At 59.6% G+C, this 19,774-nt stretch overlaps 2 protein-coding genes across 6 annotated transcripts; both read left to right on the top strand.

The window, feature by feature from the left end:
* Window positions 1-44: 44 nt before the first annotated feature.
* Window positions 45-10,064, top strand: ZNF414 (zinc finger protein 414). Of its 2 annotated transcripts, none has more exons than XM_049708724.1 (8): window positions 45-3,914; window positions 4,622-4,931; window positions 5,243-5,350; window positions 5,455-5,560; window positions 6,099-6,442; window positions 6,523-6,573; window positions 7,005-7,178; window positions 9,684-10,064. In XM_049708724.1, exons 1-8 carry the CDS (start codon window positions 3,912-3,914, stop codon window positions 9,899-9,901), a joined length of 1,314 nt encoding a protein of 437 aa, XP_049564681.1. In that variant the 5' UTR covers window positions 45-3,911; the 3' UTR covers window positions 9,902-10,064. The 2 variants fall into 2 exon arrangements, with proteins under 2 accessions (XP_049564681.1, XP_049564682.1); XM_049708725.1 differs by lacking the exon at window positions 9,684-10,064 and adding an exon at window positions 7,272-7,444.
* Window positions 10,065-11,063: 999 nt separating this feature from the next.
* Window positions 11,064-19,194, top strand: PRAM1 (PML-RARA regulated adaptor molecule 1). 4 transcript variants are annotated; one of them, XM_049708723.1, is made up of 11 exons: window positions 11,065-11,691; window positions 14,110-14,463; window positions 14,536-15,226; window positions 15,316-15,373; window positions 15,435-15,523; window positions 18,032-18,089; window positions 18,205-18,313; window positions 18,463-18,625; window positions 18,714-18,747; window positions 18,832-18,866; window positions 19,004-19,194. In XM_049708723.1, the coding sequence occupies exons 1-11, from the start codon at window positions 11,689-11,691 to the stop codon at window positions 19,042-19,044; spliced, it is 1,635 nt and encodes a 544-aa protein (XP_049564680.1). In that variant the 5' UTR covers window positions 11,065-11,688; the 3' UTR covers window positions 19,045-19,194. The 4 variants fall into 4 exon arrangements, with proteins under 4 accessions (XP_033256892.1, XP_049564680.1, XP_033256894.1 ...); XM_033401001.2 differs by having other exon boundaries at window positions 11,064-11,691; window positions 14,110-15,226; XM_033401003.2 differs by having other exon boundaries at window positions 11,067-11,691; window positions 14,110-15,226; window positions 15,447-15,523.
* Window positions 19,195-19,774: the final 580 nt, after the last annotated feature.

Here is a 19,774-nt window from a genome sequence, read left to right as displayed (position 1 = left end):
AAAATGGAGGCTCAGAGAGGTTTAGTCACTCACCCAAGATTGCACAGAGCCAAGTCTTGAACTCAGATATGCTTCTGCCCCTCACAAAGCTTGAATTTGTCTCACCTGCTAGCTTCCAGAAGCTGCATGCTAGCTTTCCTGCAGCAAATGTTCCAGTGGGTCCTGTCAGCTTTGACTCTGCACCCCCTGCCAAACAAACTGGGACCCTACTGGACCCTGACAAAGGAGGCAGGTCCCACATGGCCCCCCATAATTCACCCTGAATCACCCCTGAACCCTGACCCCCACCCCATGTCTGTGTTTACTTAGCCCTCACTCACCTGGCGTCAGGACCAGTTCTGACATTCGAGGGCCCAGGCCCTCTGCACTTATTGTCATGGTGAAGAGGGGGTCAGCCTAGCTACCAGTCCCCTCCAGCTGTCTCTTGGTCCCCGCAGCTGTCTCCAAACCAGTGCCGGAGTCTGAGCCTTTCAGACCTTTCCAAATGAACAACCGCTCTGTGCTCAGCCCCACGAAGAGCAGTCAGTCTGGGAGAGATGGAGCCAGATGGGTGGGGTCAGGACTGTGCCAGAGAAGGGACAGGGCTTGGAGCAGGGGAGGGAGATGCAGAGAGAGTGTGGACATTGCTGGAGGAGCCAAGAAGGATGAAAAGAGTCAGCAGACCTTTTTTTTTTAAAATTTATTTATTTACATATATTTTTTGGCTGCGTTGGGTCTTTGTTGCTGTGCGCGGGCTTTCTCTAGCTGTGGTGAGCAGGGGCTACTATTTGTTGCGGTGCGCGGGCTGCTCGTTGCGGTGGCTTCTCTTGTTGCAGAGCATGGGCTCTAGGCACGCGGGCTGCAGTATTTGTGGCGCACGGGCTTAGTTGCTCCGCGGCATGTGGGACCTTCCCCAACCAGGGCTGGGAACCCATGTCCCCTGCATTGACAGGCGGATTCTTAACCACTGCGCCACCAGGGAAGCCCTGGGTCAGCAGATCTTGATGGCAAATACCACACAGAGTGATCTATGCTGTGATGGGAGGACTCCAGGCAGAGGACACCTACCCACCTGGGGGATGGGAGATGAGGTATCAAAGAAAGACTGGTCAGCAGAGCCTTCTGTAGAATCTACACCTACCTGGGAAACTGAGCGTGGCTGGGAAAAAAAATCCCAATTTTGCAACTGGGTCTCAACAGCCTTTTATTAGCCAATCACTATACAAAAGCATTTAACCAGTCCCTTGAATGTCCCTGGTTCTCTGCATCTCTGATTTTTGCCCCTCCACTGCCCAGTCACCGCTGTGAGTGTCTCTCTGCAAGACTTAGACTGGGGGACAGAGTCGGGGAGGACTGTGTGAGCCACAACCTCATCAGCTGGGCATTTCCTGGTGCTGAAGGGGAATGAGGGCCTCTGTCTCCCTTCTCTGCCCTAGAATTCATCATGCAGGCTGCCCCCCCTCCTGGCACTTTGGGGTACAGCCCTGTGGCCCCACTGCCACAGCAGGCACCCTGTTTGCAGGAAGTGGGGCCTTCCGGGCAAGACTGATGGGTGAGGTTTGGGTGAGGCACTGGGGGTGAAGAAGGGAGTGGGTTTGACATCTTCTAACAGACAGCATCTCACATCTAGGTTATAGCATCTTCGGACTGCAAACCTCAGTCAGCTTGGTCCCCCCCACTCAGCAACATCCTGTTGACTCTGTCACAAAATTTCTTAAGTTGGGCCCCTCCTCTCTCTTTCTTGGTTCCCTGTCCTTTCTGGGACCTCGCCCCACCCTTCCCCAGATTGCACCAACCTCCCCTGCACACACACACACACACACACACACACACACCTCCACCCTGTATCAAAATGATGGTTTTTTTTAATTAAGGAGTTTTTAATACAGTTAATGAGTTTTAACTGTATTAATGATAATCAAAAGAAAACAGTTTTTTAAAATTCAAACAGCCCATGGGAATTCCCTGGCTGTCCAGTGGTTAGGACTCCGCGCTTTCACTGTGGTGGGCCCGGGTTCGATCCCTGGTCGGGGCACTAAGACACAAGGAATTTTTTTGGCCGCAATGCACAAGCTGCATGGTGCGGCCCAAAAAAAAATTCAAACAGCCCAAGAGTGTGAAAAATCTGTCTTCCCCTCACTCGAAAATTCCTGTCCCCCGCAATTTGTTAATGTCCATCTCCTTCCAGTGGTATTCTTAGCGTATAAAAGCAGATAGGTACATCTTATGTATATATAGACGGAAATACACCGTACGTAAAGCCTAAACTTGCCTAGAACTCAAGAAATACTTCCTGAATGGTTAAATAATGTATTATAGAGATCTGAGATCAAAGATCCACTTTACCGTCCCCACAATGACCCATCCTCCGAACGACAACCGGCGATCAGATGGTGTACCTCCCCCTGCTAAAGATTCAAGGTTAGAATAGAGATCACATGCCTCTCTTTCCATGGTTCACAAGGTCCCTGCATGACCTTTCTTGCACCATGTCCACTTTCTGACCTCCACTCCCTGCCTCCACTCTGCTCCAGCAGTAAGCTGATCACCTCATTGTTTCTTGAAAAAGACAAGCTTGTCCCTCCCCAACTCAGGCCACTTGCACCAGCTATCCATTCTTCCCAGAGTGCTGTGGCCTCCTGACCTTCCATTGGCTCACTCCTTCCTGACCATCAGGTGACAGCTCAGAAGTCACCTCACAGGGTTTCCCTGGTGGCGCAGTGGTTGGGAGTCCGCCTGCCGATGCAGGGGACGCGGGTTCGTGCCGCGGTCCGGGAGGATCCCACATGCTGTGGAGTGGTTGGGCCCGTGAGCCATGGCCGCTGAGCCTGCGTGTCCGGAGCCTGTGCTCCGTAACGGGAGAGGCCACAACGGTGAGAGGCCCGCGTATCGCAAAAAAAAAAAGAAGTCACCTCACAGAGAAACTTTCCTGACCCATCACCATCACATCCTTCTGGGGTTTTGTTTTGTTTTGCTTTTCCTTTGTAGCACTTAATATAACGTAAGATCGTTTGCTGCATGTGTTGATTCATTGTTTCTTTCCCCATTTTAAACCGTGAGCGGACTCTGGGAGTGGGGATGTTGGTCTGTCCTGTTCATCTCTGGGTCCCCAGCGCCTAGCACAGAGTAGGCACTCAAGAAACGTAGGTTGACGCGCAGCAACGAAGACCCAACACAGCCAAAAATAAATAAAAACAAAAAAACAACAAAAAACAGTACTGTTAAATTCTAGAGTGACTTTCTGAGATGTAGTGACACTTAGTGAGGCTGTATTAAAAAAAAAAAAAAGAAAGAAACGTAGGTTGGATAGGTGACTCATTCCACGCCGGTATACCCAAGGCTCTCCATCCATCCTCCTGAAAGCACGCACCTCTCCATCCTTAGGCTACACCCGTTCCGGGTGTCCCGAGGACGGACAGTTGGCTTGCTTCCCGCCCTTGGCTATCTCAGCAGACCCGTTCCAACGTCAGAACTAAGTGCATTGAATATTTTGACGGCCACTGCCAATTTCCTTCCAAAGAGGAGGCTCTCTAAACACGACCTCTTCAAAAAAGAGAACCGCTGTTTATCCCCTTTCGAGGTATGGTGACGGGACTGGAGAGGATGAAGATGCTCATTTTGCAGAGAAGAACACAGAGGCCTGGGGAGATTTTAATCCTAGATCTCTGCCTGCAGATTCTTTGCACCCTACGACTGCCCTCGGCTTGCAAATCCACCACGGCGCACGCTCCGCCATCCAGGACAATCCCGGATCTCAGGCCCCGCCTCCTCGCGGAGCACTGTGCACAGGCCCCCCTCCTCCGTTCTCGCGAGACCTGGGAGGCGAAAAATGGCGCCGACGTGAGCGCGAGCTTGCGGCCACCGAAGGAGTCACCGCAGCCTTAGCTGGAGCCGCCGGAGCCGCGGGAACAAGAAGCCGAACCAGGCCGAGGATGGTGAGCGCGGCGCCGGGGACGCGGACGCGGCGAACCAGCGGGGACTGGCGGGGAGCGGCCCTGTAGCGCACATAGCCTCCGGCCGACCCCGCCCCCACATCCGGGCACTCGCCCGCCGCTGGCTGTCACTCGGGGAGCACCCTACCCCCTACTTCTGGGCCTGGTTTCGACTGAGCCACGCCCACAGGGCTGGGGCACCGCCCCAGATCTTCATACGGCCGGGGCCCCAGCACTTCCAGTTCGCCTGCACAGCTCGAGCCCAGCTGGTAGATATATCTCCGTGCTCGAACAACCCACTCGGCCACTTTTGGCCCCTCCAGCACCTTCCTAACCGCACCCGGTTCAGAGCCCCGCCTTTGCCCCGCCCACTCCCTATGGGCCACGCCCCTGCCTTGTAGGGGGCCTCCCACCTTTCCAAGTTAGGGTCAAAGGCATGCTTCTTTCATATAGATGATTCTTAAAAAGGTACCCCCTTCTACATTTGGAACACCTCCAAGCTCCCTCCCAGAGGATGGGGACACAGGAGGCAGGAGCTCTATCCACCCTCACCCCCTGCCACTCCTTAGGATGGGGGCTGACTGGGTGACGTCTCCGGGGCATTTGCTGCTTCAGGATTGCCCAGTGGTCTTGGCGGGGTGGAGTTCCCCTGGCTGGCCCAGGCAGACCCTGGGCCCAGAGGGGTTCTCCCCACCTCTTCCTTCCACCAGGAGGAGGAAACCTCGGGTCCCAGCCCGGACAGGCCGGGCACTGCAGAGCCCAGCTCCAGTGAGACCGACAAGGAGGTGTCCCCAGTTGTGGCTGCTGTAGCCACTTCCTCTTCCATGGGGGAGGAGCCAGGCTCTGACCAGGCAGCCACACCCCCAGTGTGGGAACGTGGAGGGCTTGGAGGGACCCAGCAGGGTGCCTCCCCAGCCCCAGACAGTGGCCATGCTGGCCCTGGACCCGGCCTTGGCCTGACCAGCACTGTCTCCGGAACCAGTGAGGACCTGCGGCCTCCCAGACGACGCCCACCACCAGGTGACCCGTGATGGGGCCTTCTGGGGGATCACAGGCCTGGAACGATAGAAGTGAAGAATACAGAGTATCTCCAGACTTGGGGCCCATCTAGAGGGAATCACCACTTACTGAGCCCCAGGTGTATGCCAGGCTGTGAGCCAGGCCAACTCAGCCCCAACCCTCTGTTGGGGGAGGCAGAGGGTGAAGGCCCCAGTAAGAGATCATAGGGTAATTGCAACCCCATACATGCCTCTCTGGGGTAGGGCCCTGGACAGCGTGGATGGAGAAGGGATGGTGACACACCCCTCCCCTCGCTTCTGTGCGTCCTGCAGGGAAGCAGATACCCTGCTCCAGCCCTGGCTGCTGCCTCAGTTTCCCCAGCGTTCGAGACCTGGCACAGCATCTGCGTACCCACTGCCCACCCACACAGTCCCTGGAAGGTAGGGCCAGGGTAGGTGGTGGGGAGGCAGGTTAGGGCGGGAGGCAGGCAGAGCCGACTGGCCACCCCTCTCCACTCCTCTGTCCTTCATCCCTGCCCTGCCAGGCAAGCTCTTCCGCTGTTCCGCCCTGAGCTGCACCGAGACTTTCCCCAACATGCAGGAACTGGTGGCACACGGCAAGCTGCACTACAAACCCAATCGCTACTTCAAGTGAGACCCCGTCCACCCCCACGTCTGCTGGCGCTCGGTGACCAGGCAGCTCCCCCCACCACTGATTTGACAGCCACTACCGGGGGTCCGGGCTTTTCTCCCTTCCTAGTCCAGGGGGTTGGGTCGGGGAAGTGGGCATGAACTAGGGCAAGCCTTGCCCTTAACCTGCCCAGAAGAGACACTGGTCGCTAGAGCAAGTTCCAGGGACCCCGAGGGCGGGGCTCGGAAGGGGTTTCGGGGGGGGGCATTCTTGGCGCGGCTCCGCCCAGCCCTCTACCTCCCAAGAGGAAAAGCGATCCCCTAAGTCACAATTGAGACTTCCTTCCTCATCTTCCCAGGGCTCCGACCTGGAGGGGTCCGGAAGGGTCGCGACCACAACAGGGGGACGCTTAGGGCAGACTCCTCCCCCGCAGATGGGGGATCTGTTGTTTGGGCCCGGGCTCCCTTACCACCCTCGAGCGGCGGCTCCGCAGGTTACTACGGATAGGCCCCTCCCTTGTCCCGCAGGAGACCCAGCCCAGCCCTGTGCCGCCCCCAGGTGTGAGAACTGCCTCCTGCGCTTCCGCACGCACCGCTCCCTCTTCAAGCACCTGCATGTTTGCGCCGAGCATGCGCAGAGCCCAGCCCCACCGCCACCCCCCGCCCTCGACAAGGAGCCACCAGCGCCCGAGCGCCCCCCGGAGTCCGACCCTGCGTTGGCGCCTGGGCTACAGTTCCCGCTGCTCGAGCCGTTCACGACCTCTGCCCCTGCCCCCACCGGGCCCTTCCTGCCGTACTTGAACCCCGCGCCTTTTGGCCTAAGCCCACCACGCCCGCGCCCCTTTCTGGCCGCCGCTCCCGGGCCGCCCGCCTCCAGCGCCGCAGTCTGGAAAAAGAGCCAAGGTGAGTGTGGGGGCAGGGACGCCTGAAGGGTGGGCTGGGCTCCCTCTAACTTCTGACCTTGACCCGCCCATTTACCGCAGGTGCCGGCGGCAGCCCGCGAAGACCCCAGGGCGGCTCCGATACGCCCTCAGGTGCGTGCAGGTGATCACCGGGGAGGGTGGAGGGGATTTCTCCCCTGCGGGGCATAAGGGATACTGGGAGGCAGCGGTGCCCACCCCCTTCCCAGGTGGCCAGAAATGTCACCCCCGAAATACAGGATTTTGCCTTAAAAAATTACGGCCCCTGCTCTTTATCTGCGCCGGCGTTTCCGTGTAAAACTCTCACCCGGTTCCCGAGTCCTTCCCCCTACGTTGGTTCAGAGGATGGGAGAGGGTTCAGAGGATAAGTCAAGTTTGGTGCCCCCAAATACATGGGGAAACGCCCGGGACAAATGGATCAGCCGTTCCAGAGCCCCGGCGCCTGGGAGCTGAGGGGGAGGCGGGGAGAAAGGTACGACCCGCCCTCGCCCCGGTCCTCGCCCTCGCCCAGGGCCCGGGGCTGACGGGGTCCCGCCTGCCCGCAGGGCACGCGGCCCCGAGCCGCATCGTGTGGGAGCACACGCGCGGCCGCTACTCGTGCATGCAGTGCGCCTTCTCCACGGCCTCGCGGCCCGCCATGACCCTACACCTGGAGGACCACCGCCCCATCGCCCCTGCGGCCCCGGCGCCCGGGCAGCCGCGCCCCGACGCGCCGGCGGGTAAGGCCCGGGAGCGCACGGGTGGGGAGGGCGGGGGCCCTGAGGCGAGGGGCGGGGCTGAGGCTCAGGCGCCCCCTCCTCTGCTCCACCCAGACCCGGCCCCGCTGGCACCCAAGGTGTCGCCGCTGCTGTCAGAGGGGGAGTGTCCGGTTTTCTCGCCGCTCTGAACCACGCCGCGTTGCGGGTGGGCTGTGGGTAGTTTTGTAATTTTAGGGGGGCCTGCGATGGGCGGGGTGGCGGGACAATAAAGGAGGCAGATGAGCCAGCCTGTGCTGTGTCTGGGTCCCATGCCCCTCCAGTGCAGTCCTGGGGCGCTCCCACCTCGGAAGGGGGCAGGCCTCCCCCTCACAGCCCACCTGTGTCCCACCTCCCCTGTCAACCTCAGCAGTGGGACAGCTGTAGATGGTCCTCTTTCCTGTCCCACCACTTCCAGAAACCATATGAGACGGAAGTTTTCCAGTTTTATTTAAAAACTTCCAGGAGTCAGGAGCGCCCGCCCAGCTGGAGCCCCCCAGGTCCTGAGGCCAGCACTGACTCTCAGGGAGGTGACAGGGTGGTGGGGCAGTCCCAGCAGTAGAAGGGAGGTGCCAGGGCCCCCAGGGCTGGGCACTCTGGCAGGCGGGAGCTCAGGCCTCATCATCATCCTCCTCACTGTCTTCGGCTGCCCACTTCCCCTCCTCCCCCTGCCCCAGCTCTGAGGAGGAGGGTGGGTCAAGGCCAGCCCTGGAGAGCCTGGGCTTCCTCCCTTCTCACCTCTCCCCCATATAGGTCCTCTTCTTCCTTTCCTTCCTGGGAAGTCAGGTTGGGGGCAGAGTTCAAAATCTGGTCCCACACTGCTGTCACCAGAACCTGAGGGTCAAGCCTCCAGGGTATGGAAGTCCCACGCATTGCTGGCAGCCACCCCTCAGGCCGGCTTTACTTCCTGCATCTTGCTCCCTTCCAGCCCAAGCTTCAATCCCGCCCGCCCGCCCGCCACTCCCCCCACCCCGTTCTGGAGCACTGGAGGCAACCACCCCCCCGCCCTTCCCCCCAGTCTGAACACCTCTGGAAACAGGGAACTCTTCCGATCGTGCTCCTCCCCTGCCTAGTACCCCCACCGCTCCCCACAGCTCCCTTCAGCTCTCTGGATGAAGATCCTGTTCTCCTAGTAGCCCACAAGGCCCCATCTTGAACCTCTCCACCTCCTCTTCTCAGGACCACAGTCAGCATCTCTCTCCTCTTCCTCCTGGGGAACATAGACATCCTGTGAGCAAGAACCCAAGGAGCAGGTCCCCAGCCCCACCCCACCCTGTTCATTCCATATCTCCTCCATCTTCCAAGTCATCAGAGTTGTCCTTTATCTGCGGCCAGCAAGACATTAGTCACCCCTTGGGTGGAGTCCCCAGGCCTCACACCCCTCACCAGCCTCCCATCTTCCCCTCGCCCCCCTTACCATCCTCCCCCTAGTCCTCCTCAGAATCTTCGTTCCCCAGCATGTTGGCCTCAGCCTCAGAGTTGAGCAGGGTCCCCAGCATCGAAGCCATCCAGGTAGCCAAGCTCGGGTAACGACTCAAAATCCTGCTCCGTTAGCGCAGCTGCTGTGACTCCTCGAAGCTGAACAGCTCCAAGTTCTGAAGGCCCTTCAGCTTCTCCTGGGAAGGGCAACAGGGAGATCTGGGCACCCTTTGGACCTGTCCCACCTGGACCCAGGAGCCGGCCTGCCCGCCTGCCTGCCCCACTGCCCTCAGCCTCACAAGGGGCTTTAGGGCTCCAGTGTCCTTGATGGGGTTGCAGCTGAGTCGCAGGTGGCTCAGGCCAGGCGCCCACTCTGCTAGCACCTCCAGGCCCCCACAGAAGCGGCTGTCACTGAGCACCTGCTGTAGGGCCAGATGGGCCATCAGGGAACCCTGGGGCTCAGGCCCCCTGTGAGCTCCCCTCCCCCTTCTCAGCCAGAAGCCTTGGAACCACAGCTGGGTGATCCTGGGAAAGACAATCTCTCTGTGTCTCAGTTTCTTACTCCTTAAAATGAGTGTCATGAATGCTCATCCTTTGGAGTTCTTGTGAGGATTCAAAAGAGGGATGGGGAGCGAGGGAGGGGGCTTGGGAAATGTTCGCAGGTGGTTGACATCACTCCAACCACCAAGCCTGTGGCCGGCTGCCTGGGACCCTCTCAGGAACCTGGGGAGGAGGTGGGTCCCGGGGCCCACTTTACAGATAGAGGTGAGGCTAAGAGGGTAAGCTGACTGAGCCCTGACTCTAGCCGGGCCCGGTTCCAAGTCACCGATTCTGCACCACCCCAGAAGCGGGGCAGTTACCACTGATGAGAAAACCCAGGCAGCAAGGCCCAAAGGGCACTCTCTCCTTTTCCTGCACTCACAAGGCCCCTAGACACCCTTGGGAATATGGCTCTAGGCCCATCCCTTCCTGCATCTTCAGGGCTTGGTGTCCCATCTCCAGCGTACCAGGGTCCCCCAGCCCCTGGAGTTTCCCCCATCAAGCCCCTCATTCAGGCACCCCCGAATCTAGGCAGTGCCACTTCGCAGTCTGTCAGGACCTTCCCAGAGAGACCCAGGTATCTTGGTCCAGGTAGGTGCCGCCCCCCCCCAACCGCGTCACCCACAAAGATGCAACAGCCCCTCCCATGGGTACAGTGGGTCCACAGTCCCCCCTGGGCCCCTCGCTGCCCTCTGGAGCAAGCTGAAATTGCCCTGAGGCCTAGGGAGTTGGCTCACTCTGAAAACTGACCCCTATCTTCACCCCCTTCCAACTCCCATCCAACCTTTGTCTGCTCGCCTGGGAAGTCTTACTGTTCCCACTGTCCCCTCTGGGCTCCTGCAGCCCCTGACCTCCCTCTGGCCAACCAAGCTGGGAGCCCCACAGAGGGTCCCTCCACCGCACCCCAACTCCAGGATGCCTGAAAGCTGAGTCCTCTTAAGGCCCCGGATCCGCCCGGCAGAGGGCGCCCAAGAGTGTCGGTCTGAAGGGAGAATGAATGAGGGGCCGGCGCGTCCAAGCAGGCACCCACCTTACACAGCCGCCGCAGAGTGGGCAGGTTGGCCTGAGACTGCAGGCTCACGTTGAACAGGCTGAGCCGCTCCAGGACCCAGACCTCTTCATCATCCCCAGCCTCCTACTCGGAGGCGGACCAACATCCGGAAATGTGACCCAGCGCGCATGTCTGTCCGTTCAAGGGCAGGGATGCACGGGCACAGAGGCTCCAGAATCCCCAAGCTGTGCTCTTAAGAGCAGACACAGGCAGAGTCACTGCCGACTGCCGTCTGTGGCCTTCATGGCAGCGGCGAGTGAAGGGCTCCTGCTGGGATGCAATGCCCAGCCTCCGTCCCTGTCTCCTGTGGATCTTTCTGGAGACTTCAGTACATCTCTGTTACTCTCGCTGTGATCCTTGGACCAGCAGTATGGGCCTCACCTGGGATGTTTCAGAATCTGAGGCCCTACCTCAGACCCGAGGCACAACCCACACTTTCTCGGGGTCTCAGGGTGACTTGTGGGCACCAGTGCTCCTCAGCTGCACACTAGAATCCCCCTGAGGGTGTGTAAGAAATCCCCAGGCTCAGGCCACAACCCAGACCAATTAAGTCAAAATCTCCAGGAGCTTCTGTCTTTCTGTGAACTCAAAGGATCCCGGTGGCATAGCTGAACCGAAAATCGGGGCTCTGCACTCTCCCACTGCGTGTTTTCTCCCTTTCTCTATGAGCCCGAGGTCACTGACTTCCTGGGGACCGAGCCCTGCCATCAGGGTCTCCCTTGTCTGGCCTCGCACCCTGCACCCTCACAGCTCTAATCTTGCCTACCACCTTCACCCCCTCTCTGCTGGCCTCCCAGCTGTCCCCATTTTCCTCCTTCTCTTGTCCTCTGGGAGCCTTGGACATTCCCCACCCACCCACCACCAAACCTGGGCCCTCGGCCCTTGTTACAGTTGCCCCTGTAACAGGGAAGTCCTAAGTCCTGCTCAGAGCTGGAAATCAGGCTACAGGGAAGTGTTGAAATGAGGAAGGCGGACTGAGGCAACAAGAGCCAGCAGGAGGGCCTCACCCGTCAGGCTCGCTCTACTCCTGGGGTCTCACGGCCCGGAACTGGCCGTGCCCCTTTCCCGCTGAGAACTACCACTCGCCTCCCGCAGAGGCCCTGGGAGGAGTTGGCCTTGGCCTGCCTCTGTCGGCAGGAGGTCCTCAGGGCCTGGCATGAGTCCTTCCTGGAGTCCGGAGGTCAGCACACAGCAGGGCATGGGGTGGGAGAGGGGGGGCCAGCAGAGTCGAGAAACGAGTGACTGTTGGGTGTCTGCTGAGAAATGCACAAAGCGCAGCGCAGGACAGGAATTCAAGAAGCTCCCAGCAGGACCTGAAGACAGGCTGGGGCTCTCCCCCCTCCTCCCCTTCCTCCTCTGCCCTCCCGCCTGGCCAGTAGACCCCACCCCGTGGGGCCCGTGGAGCAGAAGCTACAGTCACTTCCTGAAGGCAGCAGCCCTGGCTCAGGTCCCACTCGCCCTGTGGCCCGTCACCCGCCTGCAGCCATGGTGAGTGAGCCCCCAAGCCCTTGGAGAGCCCCCCACTGGCCGGAGGCAAGGGATGCCACGGGTGGAAACTGGAAGGCACATTCCAAGAGCAGGCCGGCAGAGGGGCAAGCAGGTTTTCAGGGTTGTGACCGACACAAACGCCCAGAGGTAGGAGGCAGCCAAGACCCACCTCTGGGACAGCTCAGGCTCCCGAGGGGCCTGTAGCAGAGGCTGAGGCTGCGACTAGAAGGGAGATGGGTGGCACTGCCCAGACGACCCCCCCCCCCCGCCATGAATAGCAACCCGGTAACAGGCAGCCAGGGTGAGGGGCAGGGCCTTCCTGGGGGCGACAAAGCGGGTCACGCACACGCTGCCAACCCCCCACCCCAGCAGCGCCCCAAGGCCTGACCTGCTGACCCCGGCTTCTCTGGCCCCCTGGGTCACCTGGGAGCCTTGCCACAACCCACCAGTTAGGGGGGCTTCCACAGAGGCGTCTCAGGCCCCGGCACCTTTCCTTGTTCTCTGGATCAGGGCAGAGTGAGGCACAGGCGGGGGCAAAGTTCCCGAGGTCGTACCCTTCCCCTCCCCGGTCTCCTCGACCCCAGGTAAAGCCAGGCCTGGGAGCTGTGGCAGGGCCACCTCTGGGGTGACCTGTCGGTCAGAGCAGCCCTGGCCTACTTGTGCATCTCCTGTGTCCGTGACCAAGGATGTGGGGCTGGTCAAGACCATACCTGGGACGGACTTCCTGTGCCAGGGCTGGTGCGCGTGCCCACGCTCGGGAGCCTGCCTGCCGGGCCTGGTGGGCATCCCTGACCATCAGTCGGGGTGTCTGGGACTGTGGGGCCCTGCCCTCAGGTTTGCCTCTAGGTCTCTTAGTGTCTCTCCACGTGAGTCTGTGTGAGAACGTGATGGTCAGGCCGCCCATATGCCTGTCTCTGTGTCCTGTACGTTCTTTATTTCAACAAAGAATTACTGAGCATCTTAGCACAGGCCAGGCACTAGGAGGACAGCAATGCACAAGACAAGCTACTGCCCTTGGGGCGCTGACAGTCCACAGGGGCTGGGGAAAGGAGGAGGAGAGAGACCAAAACAAAACAAAAAAATCCCACAAATAGTCAAAACACATTTAAAAAACAAGTATTGGAACCTCCCCGGCGGTCCAGTGGTTAAGACTCTGCACTTCCAATGCAGGGGGCGTGGGTTCAATCCCTGGTCGGAGAACTAATATCCCACATGCCGTGAGGCATGGCCACCGCCGCCCGCCCCCTGCCCAAAAAAAAAAAGTATTAAGTAAAATAAATAGAATGATACAAGGTGTCAGGTACTAACTAAGAGAAACATCAGGCAGGTTGGGGAGGATAGAGAATCCTGGGAAGGGGGAATCCAATCTTCTCTTTTTAATTAGGGTGGTCTGGGAGGAAGTCCTCTCTAATAAGGAATATGGGAGCAGAGACCTGGAAGAGGAGGAGAGCCATGCAGTGGGGAGAGTGTCCCAGGCAGAGGGCAGGAGATGGGAGAAGGGGAGGCCAAGGAGGTGACTGGGTAGGAGAGGTCGAATCTACCGTTCAGGGCCTTTGTGAGATTTTTTTTTTTTTTTTTAAATTTATTTGGCTGCACTGGGTCTTGGTTGCAGCATGTGGGATCGTTAGTTGTGGCACGCGGGATCTAGTTCCCTGACCAGGGATCGAACCCGGGTCCCCTGCGTTGGGAGTGCGGAGTCTTGGCCGCTGGACCGCCAGGGAAGTTCCTCGTGAGATCTTTAGCTTCTACTGTGGGGAAATGAAGGAACACGGCCAGATTTTGAGCAGAGGTGCACAAACTGACTCTGGGTTAACTGGCCTCCTCCGGCTGTTGTGAGGGGCCTGACCAGGGATGGGGACGCGGGGGCGGGGGCGGGCAGGAGACCAAGGAGGAGCCTATTAAATGATCCAGGCAACAGGGGATACTGCCTTACCCGGTTGGGCTCCTCTGGGCCAGGACAGTGGTGCAGGCGGTGAGAAGTGGCTGGATTCCGGATGTATTTTGAAATGAGAAAAGAAGGGCCTGGGGGCATGGTGGGGGGGGGGGGGCGGGGAGCTCGAGGATGCTCCCCTGACTGAGGGGGCGGGGCGGGCTATGGGAGCAGCAGGCCCCAGGGGCCCCAGGAGCTCGGGTCCAGAGTGGGATGAGGCTGGGTGCGCATCCTGGTCCTGAGTGGCGAGGTCAGAGGGTGTGGTAGTTTAGGAGGGCCTGCGACCCACCGGGAGGCTAGAGACACAAAAACGTGGGAGTCTATGGCCAACAGAGATGGCGGCCAAGGGCAGAAGGTGGGGGAGAGGAGCTAACTGAACAGGAGCCAGGGGAAGGGGGTGCGTGTCCGTGACCATGTCCGCTTGTCCCACGTCCGTCTCTCCACCACCCGCATGTGTCTGAGTCCCTGCCTGACTCCGTGTCCCCTAGGGGAGTCATCAGGACTTTCGGAGCCTTCAAGCAAAGTTCCAGGCCTCTCAGCCCGAGACCGGCAAACTCCCCCAAGTATCTCCAAAGCCCGAGTTCAACAAACTCCTCAAAAAGTTTCCACAGCCTGAGCTAGGCGAGCATCCCAAGAAGCACCCCCAGCCCGAGTTCACTGATCTGCCCAAGAAGCCCTGCAAACTTGAGTTCAGTGAACTCTCCAAGAAGGTCCCACAGCTCAAGGCCACTCCATTCCCCAGGAAGCCCCTGCAGCCTGAGCTCAGCCACGCCCCAAGGCCCCCCACAGGGCCCAAGTTCGGTGCATTCCCCAGGAAGTCCCAGCAGCCTGAGTCCAATGAGGCCACCCTGAAGCCCCCCCAGCCCAAGTTCAGTACCGTTCCCGAGAAGTCCCAGCAGCCTGAGTCCAATGAGGCCACCCTGAAGCCCCCCCAGCCCAAGTTCAGTACCGTTCCCGAGAAGCCCCCGCAGCTTGGGGTCAGTGGTCTCCCTGAGAAGTCCCTGCCGCAGCCCGAGTCCACTGAGGTCCCCCCAATGCCCCCTTCAAAGCCCGAGTCCAGTGAGCCCCAGCCTCACTCCTCACAGCCCAACTTCAGTACAGTCCCCGGAAAGATGCCACAGCCTCCGCTGAGTGACCTCCCCGAGAAGCCCCCGCGGCCCGAGTGTGGTGACCTCCCCAGGACGTCCTCGGGGCCCGAGTGCAGCCTGCTCCCCAAGGAGTTTCTGCAGCCCGAGTGGCGGGGGCCGCCCTGCAAGTCCTCCCAGCCCAAGCCCAGATCTCTGCCCAGGAAGCAGGCAGAGTTCTTCGGTGACCTCCCTAGAAAGCCTCCACTCCCTGGCTCCCGTTCAGAGAGCTCACTGCCCACTGCCGTTGCAGGCTCCAGCCCTAGGTTCCCACTCAGCCCAGGGTTTGGAGCCAGGCAGCAGAGATCTGGAGCCCTCACTTGCGGTGGAGGCTCGAGGCTGGGCCTCAAACCTGGCCACCCACCCCGGCGGAGGCCTCTCCCCCCAGTCAGCAGCCTGGGCGCCCCTCCAGCCAAGCCCCCACTGCCCCCAGGCCCCAGGGACGTCCAGAGATTTCGAAGGACCTTGGCAGCAGGCACAGGTGGGTGAGGGCGGCCCAGGCAGAAAGGAGGGTGTGGAGGCTCCCTGGCAGTGCCCGCCTCCCTCCCTCCTGTTCTCATCACCCCACAGCTCTGCCGAGGAGCTTTTCTGCCGGCTTCCTGGCTCGACAGCCTGAAGACACCCCACAGTGAGTAGGAGTCAGGGGGTACAGGCGTGGGTCACGGGACCGAAAGAGGCCCTCATCTCAGGTATCCCCGCAGGGACCCAGATGAGGCCTACAAGCTGTACGAGGACGTGGAGCCCACAGACGACTCCAGCCCCAGCCCCAAGGGCAGAGGTTTGTTGGTGACAGGGCCAGGCCCTCAGCCAGACCAGTCTGCCAAGGCACCTGGGGAACATTTGTCACAAGGGTGTGTTCTGCCATGTTGCTAGCGAGACGCCAAGTGGCAATCCATATCCCTGATGGATTGAAAGCAGCACCAGGGGAGGAAGCAGAGAGAAGGAGGGGCCTTTCAGAAAGGTCACACCAGCTCCTGGTGGGTGGAACAATGTGAGTAAGGGCAGCCCAGAGGCCAGCAGCCTGACCAGGGTGTGGCCAGGGCAGGGGTGTGGGCCAGGGTGGTGGCAGAAGACATGGAGAGCAGTGGAAGGATCAGGTACAAAGCAGCAAGAGGACTTGGTGGTGCATCACCAGGGACGAGAGCGAGCTCATGACAGGGTTGAGGCCCAAATGTTGAGCCTGCACCTGAGTAAGGGACCCGTGGTGTTGGAGGTGCCTGAGGGATATCCAGGCAGGACTTGGGCCTGAACTCAGAGGCAGGGGCTGGAGACAGGGTGTGGCCGACCCTCCAGGTCTGCAGTCCCAGGCAACTCTCTCTCTGTGCTCTGGGTTTCCAAGGATGCTTCTTCTCTCCCTTCCACAACTCTGCTCCTGGAGAGCAGGATGAAGGCCAAGCAGGCCCAGCTCGCGGATGATGCATTCACCAACCCCATGTGAAAACACCAAGGCTCCCATGCCAGCACTTCACCGAATGTGCACAGCCCACCACCCCCGAGGCAGTGTCCTGCCCATTTTACAGGAGTGGAAGCTTGAGGACAAGCTTGAGGCAAGAAGTGACTTGCCCCAGGTCGCACAGCCAATACACAGGAGCCCAGACCCTAGGCTCCCGGGCTGCTTCCCTGCCCTGTCTTTGGAAGGGTCTCCTGCAGGGGAACGTTTCATCAGAGGTGCCTTTGGGATCCCCAGCTACCGCTCCCACCTCACCAGCCCACCCTCCAAAGTCTGCTGCCTATACAGCTGTTACTCCTTCCCCAGCCCCTTCTGCTTCTCCTGGGCTTTCCCCAGGGGCTGCTTGCAACACCCCTGTTAGCACAGAGCTTCCTGACAGGGCCCCTCCTGCTTCCGCTCCAGTTAAGCTCTGTGGCTTGGGTCTGGGGGGCCTGTCTTGGGGATGTGGACGTGGGGAGGGAGCACCTCTGGCCATCCACTTCCAGCAGCTCCGCAGGCATGGCCCACCGCTTCCCCTTCCCCAACCCCAAGTAGACGAGGCACTTTCCTCCCTCTGCTCACCGTCCCAGCCACTGGACAACCGCCAGTCACTCTTCTAGGTTCTGAGCCGATACCACATGCTTCCCCAGATCTCCCCGCTTCTCGAGTGGGGCTCAGTGATTGTCCCAAAGGCAGCTCTGCCCTTCTCAAGTCTGTCCCCAGTTGGAAGGACTCTGGGCTCCCCCCTCCCACTCTCTGCCTCACTCAGAGCAGTGGCGGCTCCACTAGAGGCTCCCTGCACAGCTGGGGGCTCCTCTGGAGGGGCCGGGCCTAGCTCTTTCTCAGGAGCTGAGGGTAGCGTGCTCAGGATCACACTGCCAGAAAGCTGGGGACACAGGGCACCAGGGTCTGCCCCGCACTGCCGTGCCCAGGGCTGCACTCTCTGGCTGCGGCAGGTCTGTAGGGGCCCTGGGGTGAAGTCAAGGCTGCTCCCAGCCGGGTGACCATCTCCGGCCTGGGCAGCCTCTGGGTGGCACCGTTACCCGAGCACCACCCAGCTGAGGCTGGAGGCAAACTCAGTGTCTGAAGGGGTGGAAGGGCCCCATGCAGATGCCCCTCGGGCAGCTTGATGGAAGGGTCTGCTGGCCTAGAAATGTCCAGAGCAGCACTTCAAGTCATTCAGAGAGGACTGCAAAAAGCTAGGGGCTTCAGGTTCTGGATCCTTCACTCCCCTTGTGTTCACAAGGCTCTCACTGTAAGCCACACCCTTGGCCAACAGGGCTCATACCTGGAAAGCTGGTCATTTGCGGGGTAGTCAGTCCTCACCTGGGAGACCCCTCACAGTCCAGTCTCATCATCAGCCAGGCCAGGCAAGAGTCCCAGCCCAACAGCCCCTTCTTAGAGGGAGACTTCTTTGCTTCCAGGAATTACTTTTCTTCGCCTTACTTTTTGACCCAAATCTCATCACAATTCCCAGAACCCCACCTGCTCTACAAGGCAGGCGTGAAATGGCCTCAAAAGCCTACAGAGAAATCCTGCCTCTACCATTTAACTGCTGGGTGACCTGGGGCAGGCTGTGTTACCTCTCTGAACCCTTAGGTCCTCCTCGGCAAGCAACTTGGGATGACAGTCAAGACAGCTGAAATGAGTGGTAACGTTTCTGCCACGCCTGTCCTGCGACAGGAGTTAAGAAAATGAAAGGCAATCCACTAGAACTCACAACTCATGAGAAAGGCCTGGGCAGCGGGGTGGGGAGGGGACCAAGGTCCTGAGAACTGACAAGGGAAAGAGCAGGCCGCCAGATTCAGAGGCCGAACCAATGGTCCCTGCCCTAACTCAGCATTCTGACTGTCCCAGATGAAGTGCTGTCTACCCAGCAACCCCCCAGGAGGCCACCACAAGACCAAGAGCCCAGGTACCAGAGGGCAAAGGGAGTGGGACAGGGTGGGGCTGAGCTCTGGGAGGACGGTAAAAGGGGGTCCCTGAGAAGCACGTCTTGCTCACGAGCACCCAACTCCCCGGGGGCTCAGGAAGGAGAAGGGCCCCCAGCCACAGCAGTTGCCGCCCACGGACCTGAAGTCTCTGAAGCAGATCCGGAAGGCAGAGAAAGCTGAGCGGGAGTTCCGGAAGAAGTTCAAGGTGTGAACCCCAAGCAAAGCAAGAGTCCTGGGAGGGCTGTGCTCAGCCCCAGTTGACCAAAGCCCCACAAATTCCATCCTCAGAAAGAAGCCAGGCAGGGGTCCTCGGGGTGGCAGCATGACCAAAAGCTCTGATGTCTTCCTCCCCAGTTTGAGGGGGAGATTGTGATTCAGACAAGGATGATGATTGACCCCAACGCCAAGACCCGTCGCGGGGGTGGCAAGCACCTGGCGCTTCGGCGTGGGGAGATCCTGGAGGTGATAGAGTTCACCAGCAAGGAGGAGATGCTGTGCCGGGACACCAAGGGCAAGTGTGAGTGAGCCCAGCAGGGGCAGCCCTGGGAAGACGCCAAACACCAGGAAGGGTGGAGAACTCACCCACCCCCGCTCTCTCCTTGCAGATGGCTATGTACCCAGAACAGCTCTACTGCCCCTGTGAGTGCTGGCCCTGATGGGGTGGGGGATTTAGGGGGGAGGGGTGGGGTGACCCTTACTGACCTTAACTGCGCTCTCAACCAGGGAAACAGAGGTGTATGACGACGTCGGTTCCTGGGGTATGTATGGGGATGCTCCGGGTGGACTGGAAGGGACTACAGTGTCTTGGGAGGGGGTAAGGTCCCATCCCACTCCACCAGGGGCTGCTGGCTACCTGCTTATGGGGCAAGGGTCACTGGAAGTCACCCCTCCTCGGCAGATCCTCTGGATAACCAACCATTCCCCGGGGGACGATAAGGCCTACAGGGGTGGGGACCCAGGACAACCCACCAATCCAGCCACCTCTTAACCGAAGGAGCCCTGGATCCCAGTTTGGCCGTCACAGAACTGCCCAGGCTCCTGTCTGACCACAGACACAGACCACATAAAGCCCCTCTTTTAAAGCAATTCCTGCTTCTTGTCTTGTCTCTCCCTCCTGATGGGCACCACACAGTGGAGCCATGATCAGACACCTGGGGGAATCTGTGGGGTCACCCCCCTTCTCCAAGGTCACACCCCTCAAGGATATAGGCCAGAAAGGAGAAAAGTAGGGCAGGAGAAGGTAGCAAGGGAGCTGGCACCTTGCTAGACTTAGAGGTGGGAGTCCCCGTGATGGTACCCCGTGTCAGCCGCCAGCCAGAGTGAAGACCCTCCACATCCAACGTGACAAGCAGCAGCTGCAGCTTCTCACAGGCTACACAGCCCAAGTGGACTTACGTATGAGATCACATCTTGGGGGGAATGTGACCCAGTTCTGATAAGAGTCCAGGTATCAAGTTCAGCCTAAACCTCTGACAGGACAAAATATGCTCAGAAACTCTCACCCTACTTGGTCTGTTTTAGCAAAGAAAAGCTGCTATGGACTGAACATTTGTGTCCTTGCTGCCAAAAACAATTCCTGCGTTGAAAACCTAACCCTCAACATGATGGTACTAGGAGGTGGGGCCTTTGGGGAGGGGATTAGGTCGTGGCAGCAGAGCCCTCATGA

This window comes from Orcinus orca, chromosome 3 (assembly GCF_937001465.1).
Source record: "Orcinus orca chromosome 3, mOrcOrc1.1, whole genome shotgun sequence".
Lineage (NCBI taxonomy): Eukaryota > Metazoa > Chordata > Mammalia > Artiodactyla > Delphinidae > Orcinus > Orcinus orca.
The sequence above is the reverse complement of the archived record's forward strand: the minus strand, read 5'-3'. Positions and strand labels throughout refer to the sequence as shown.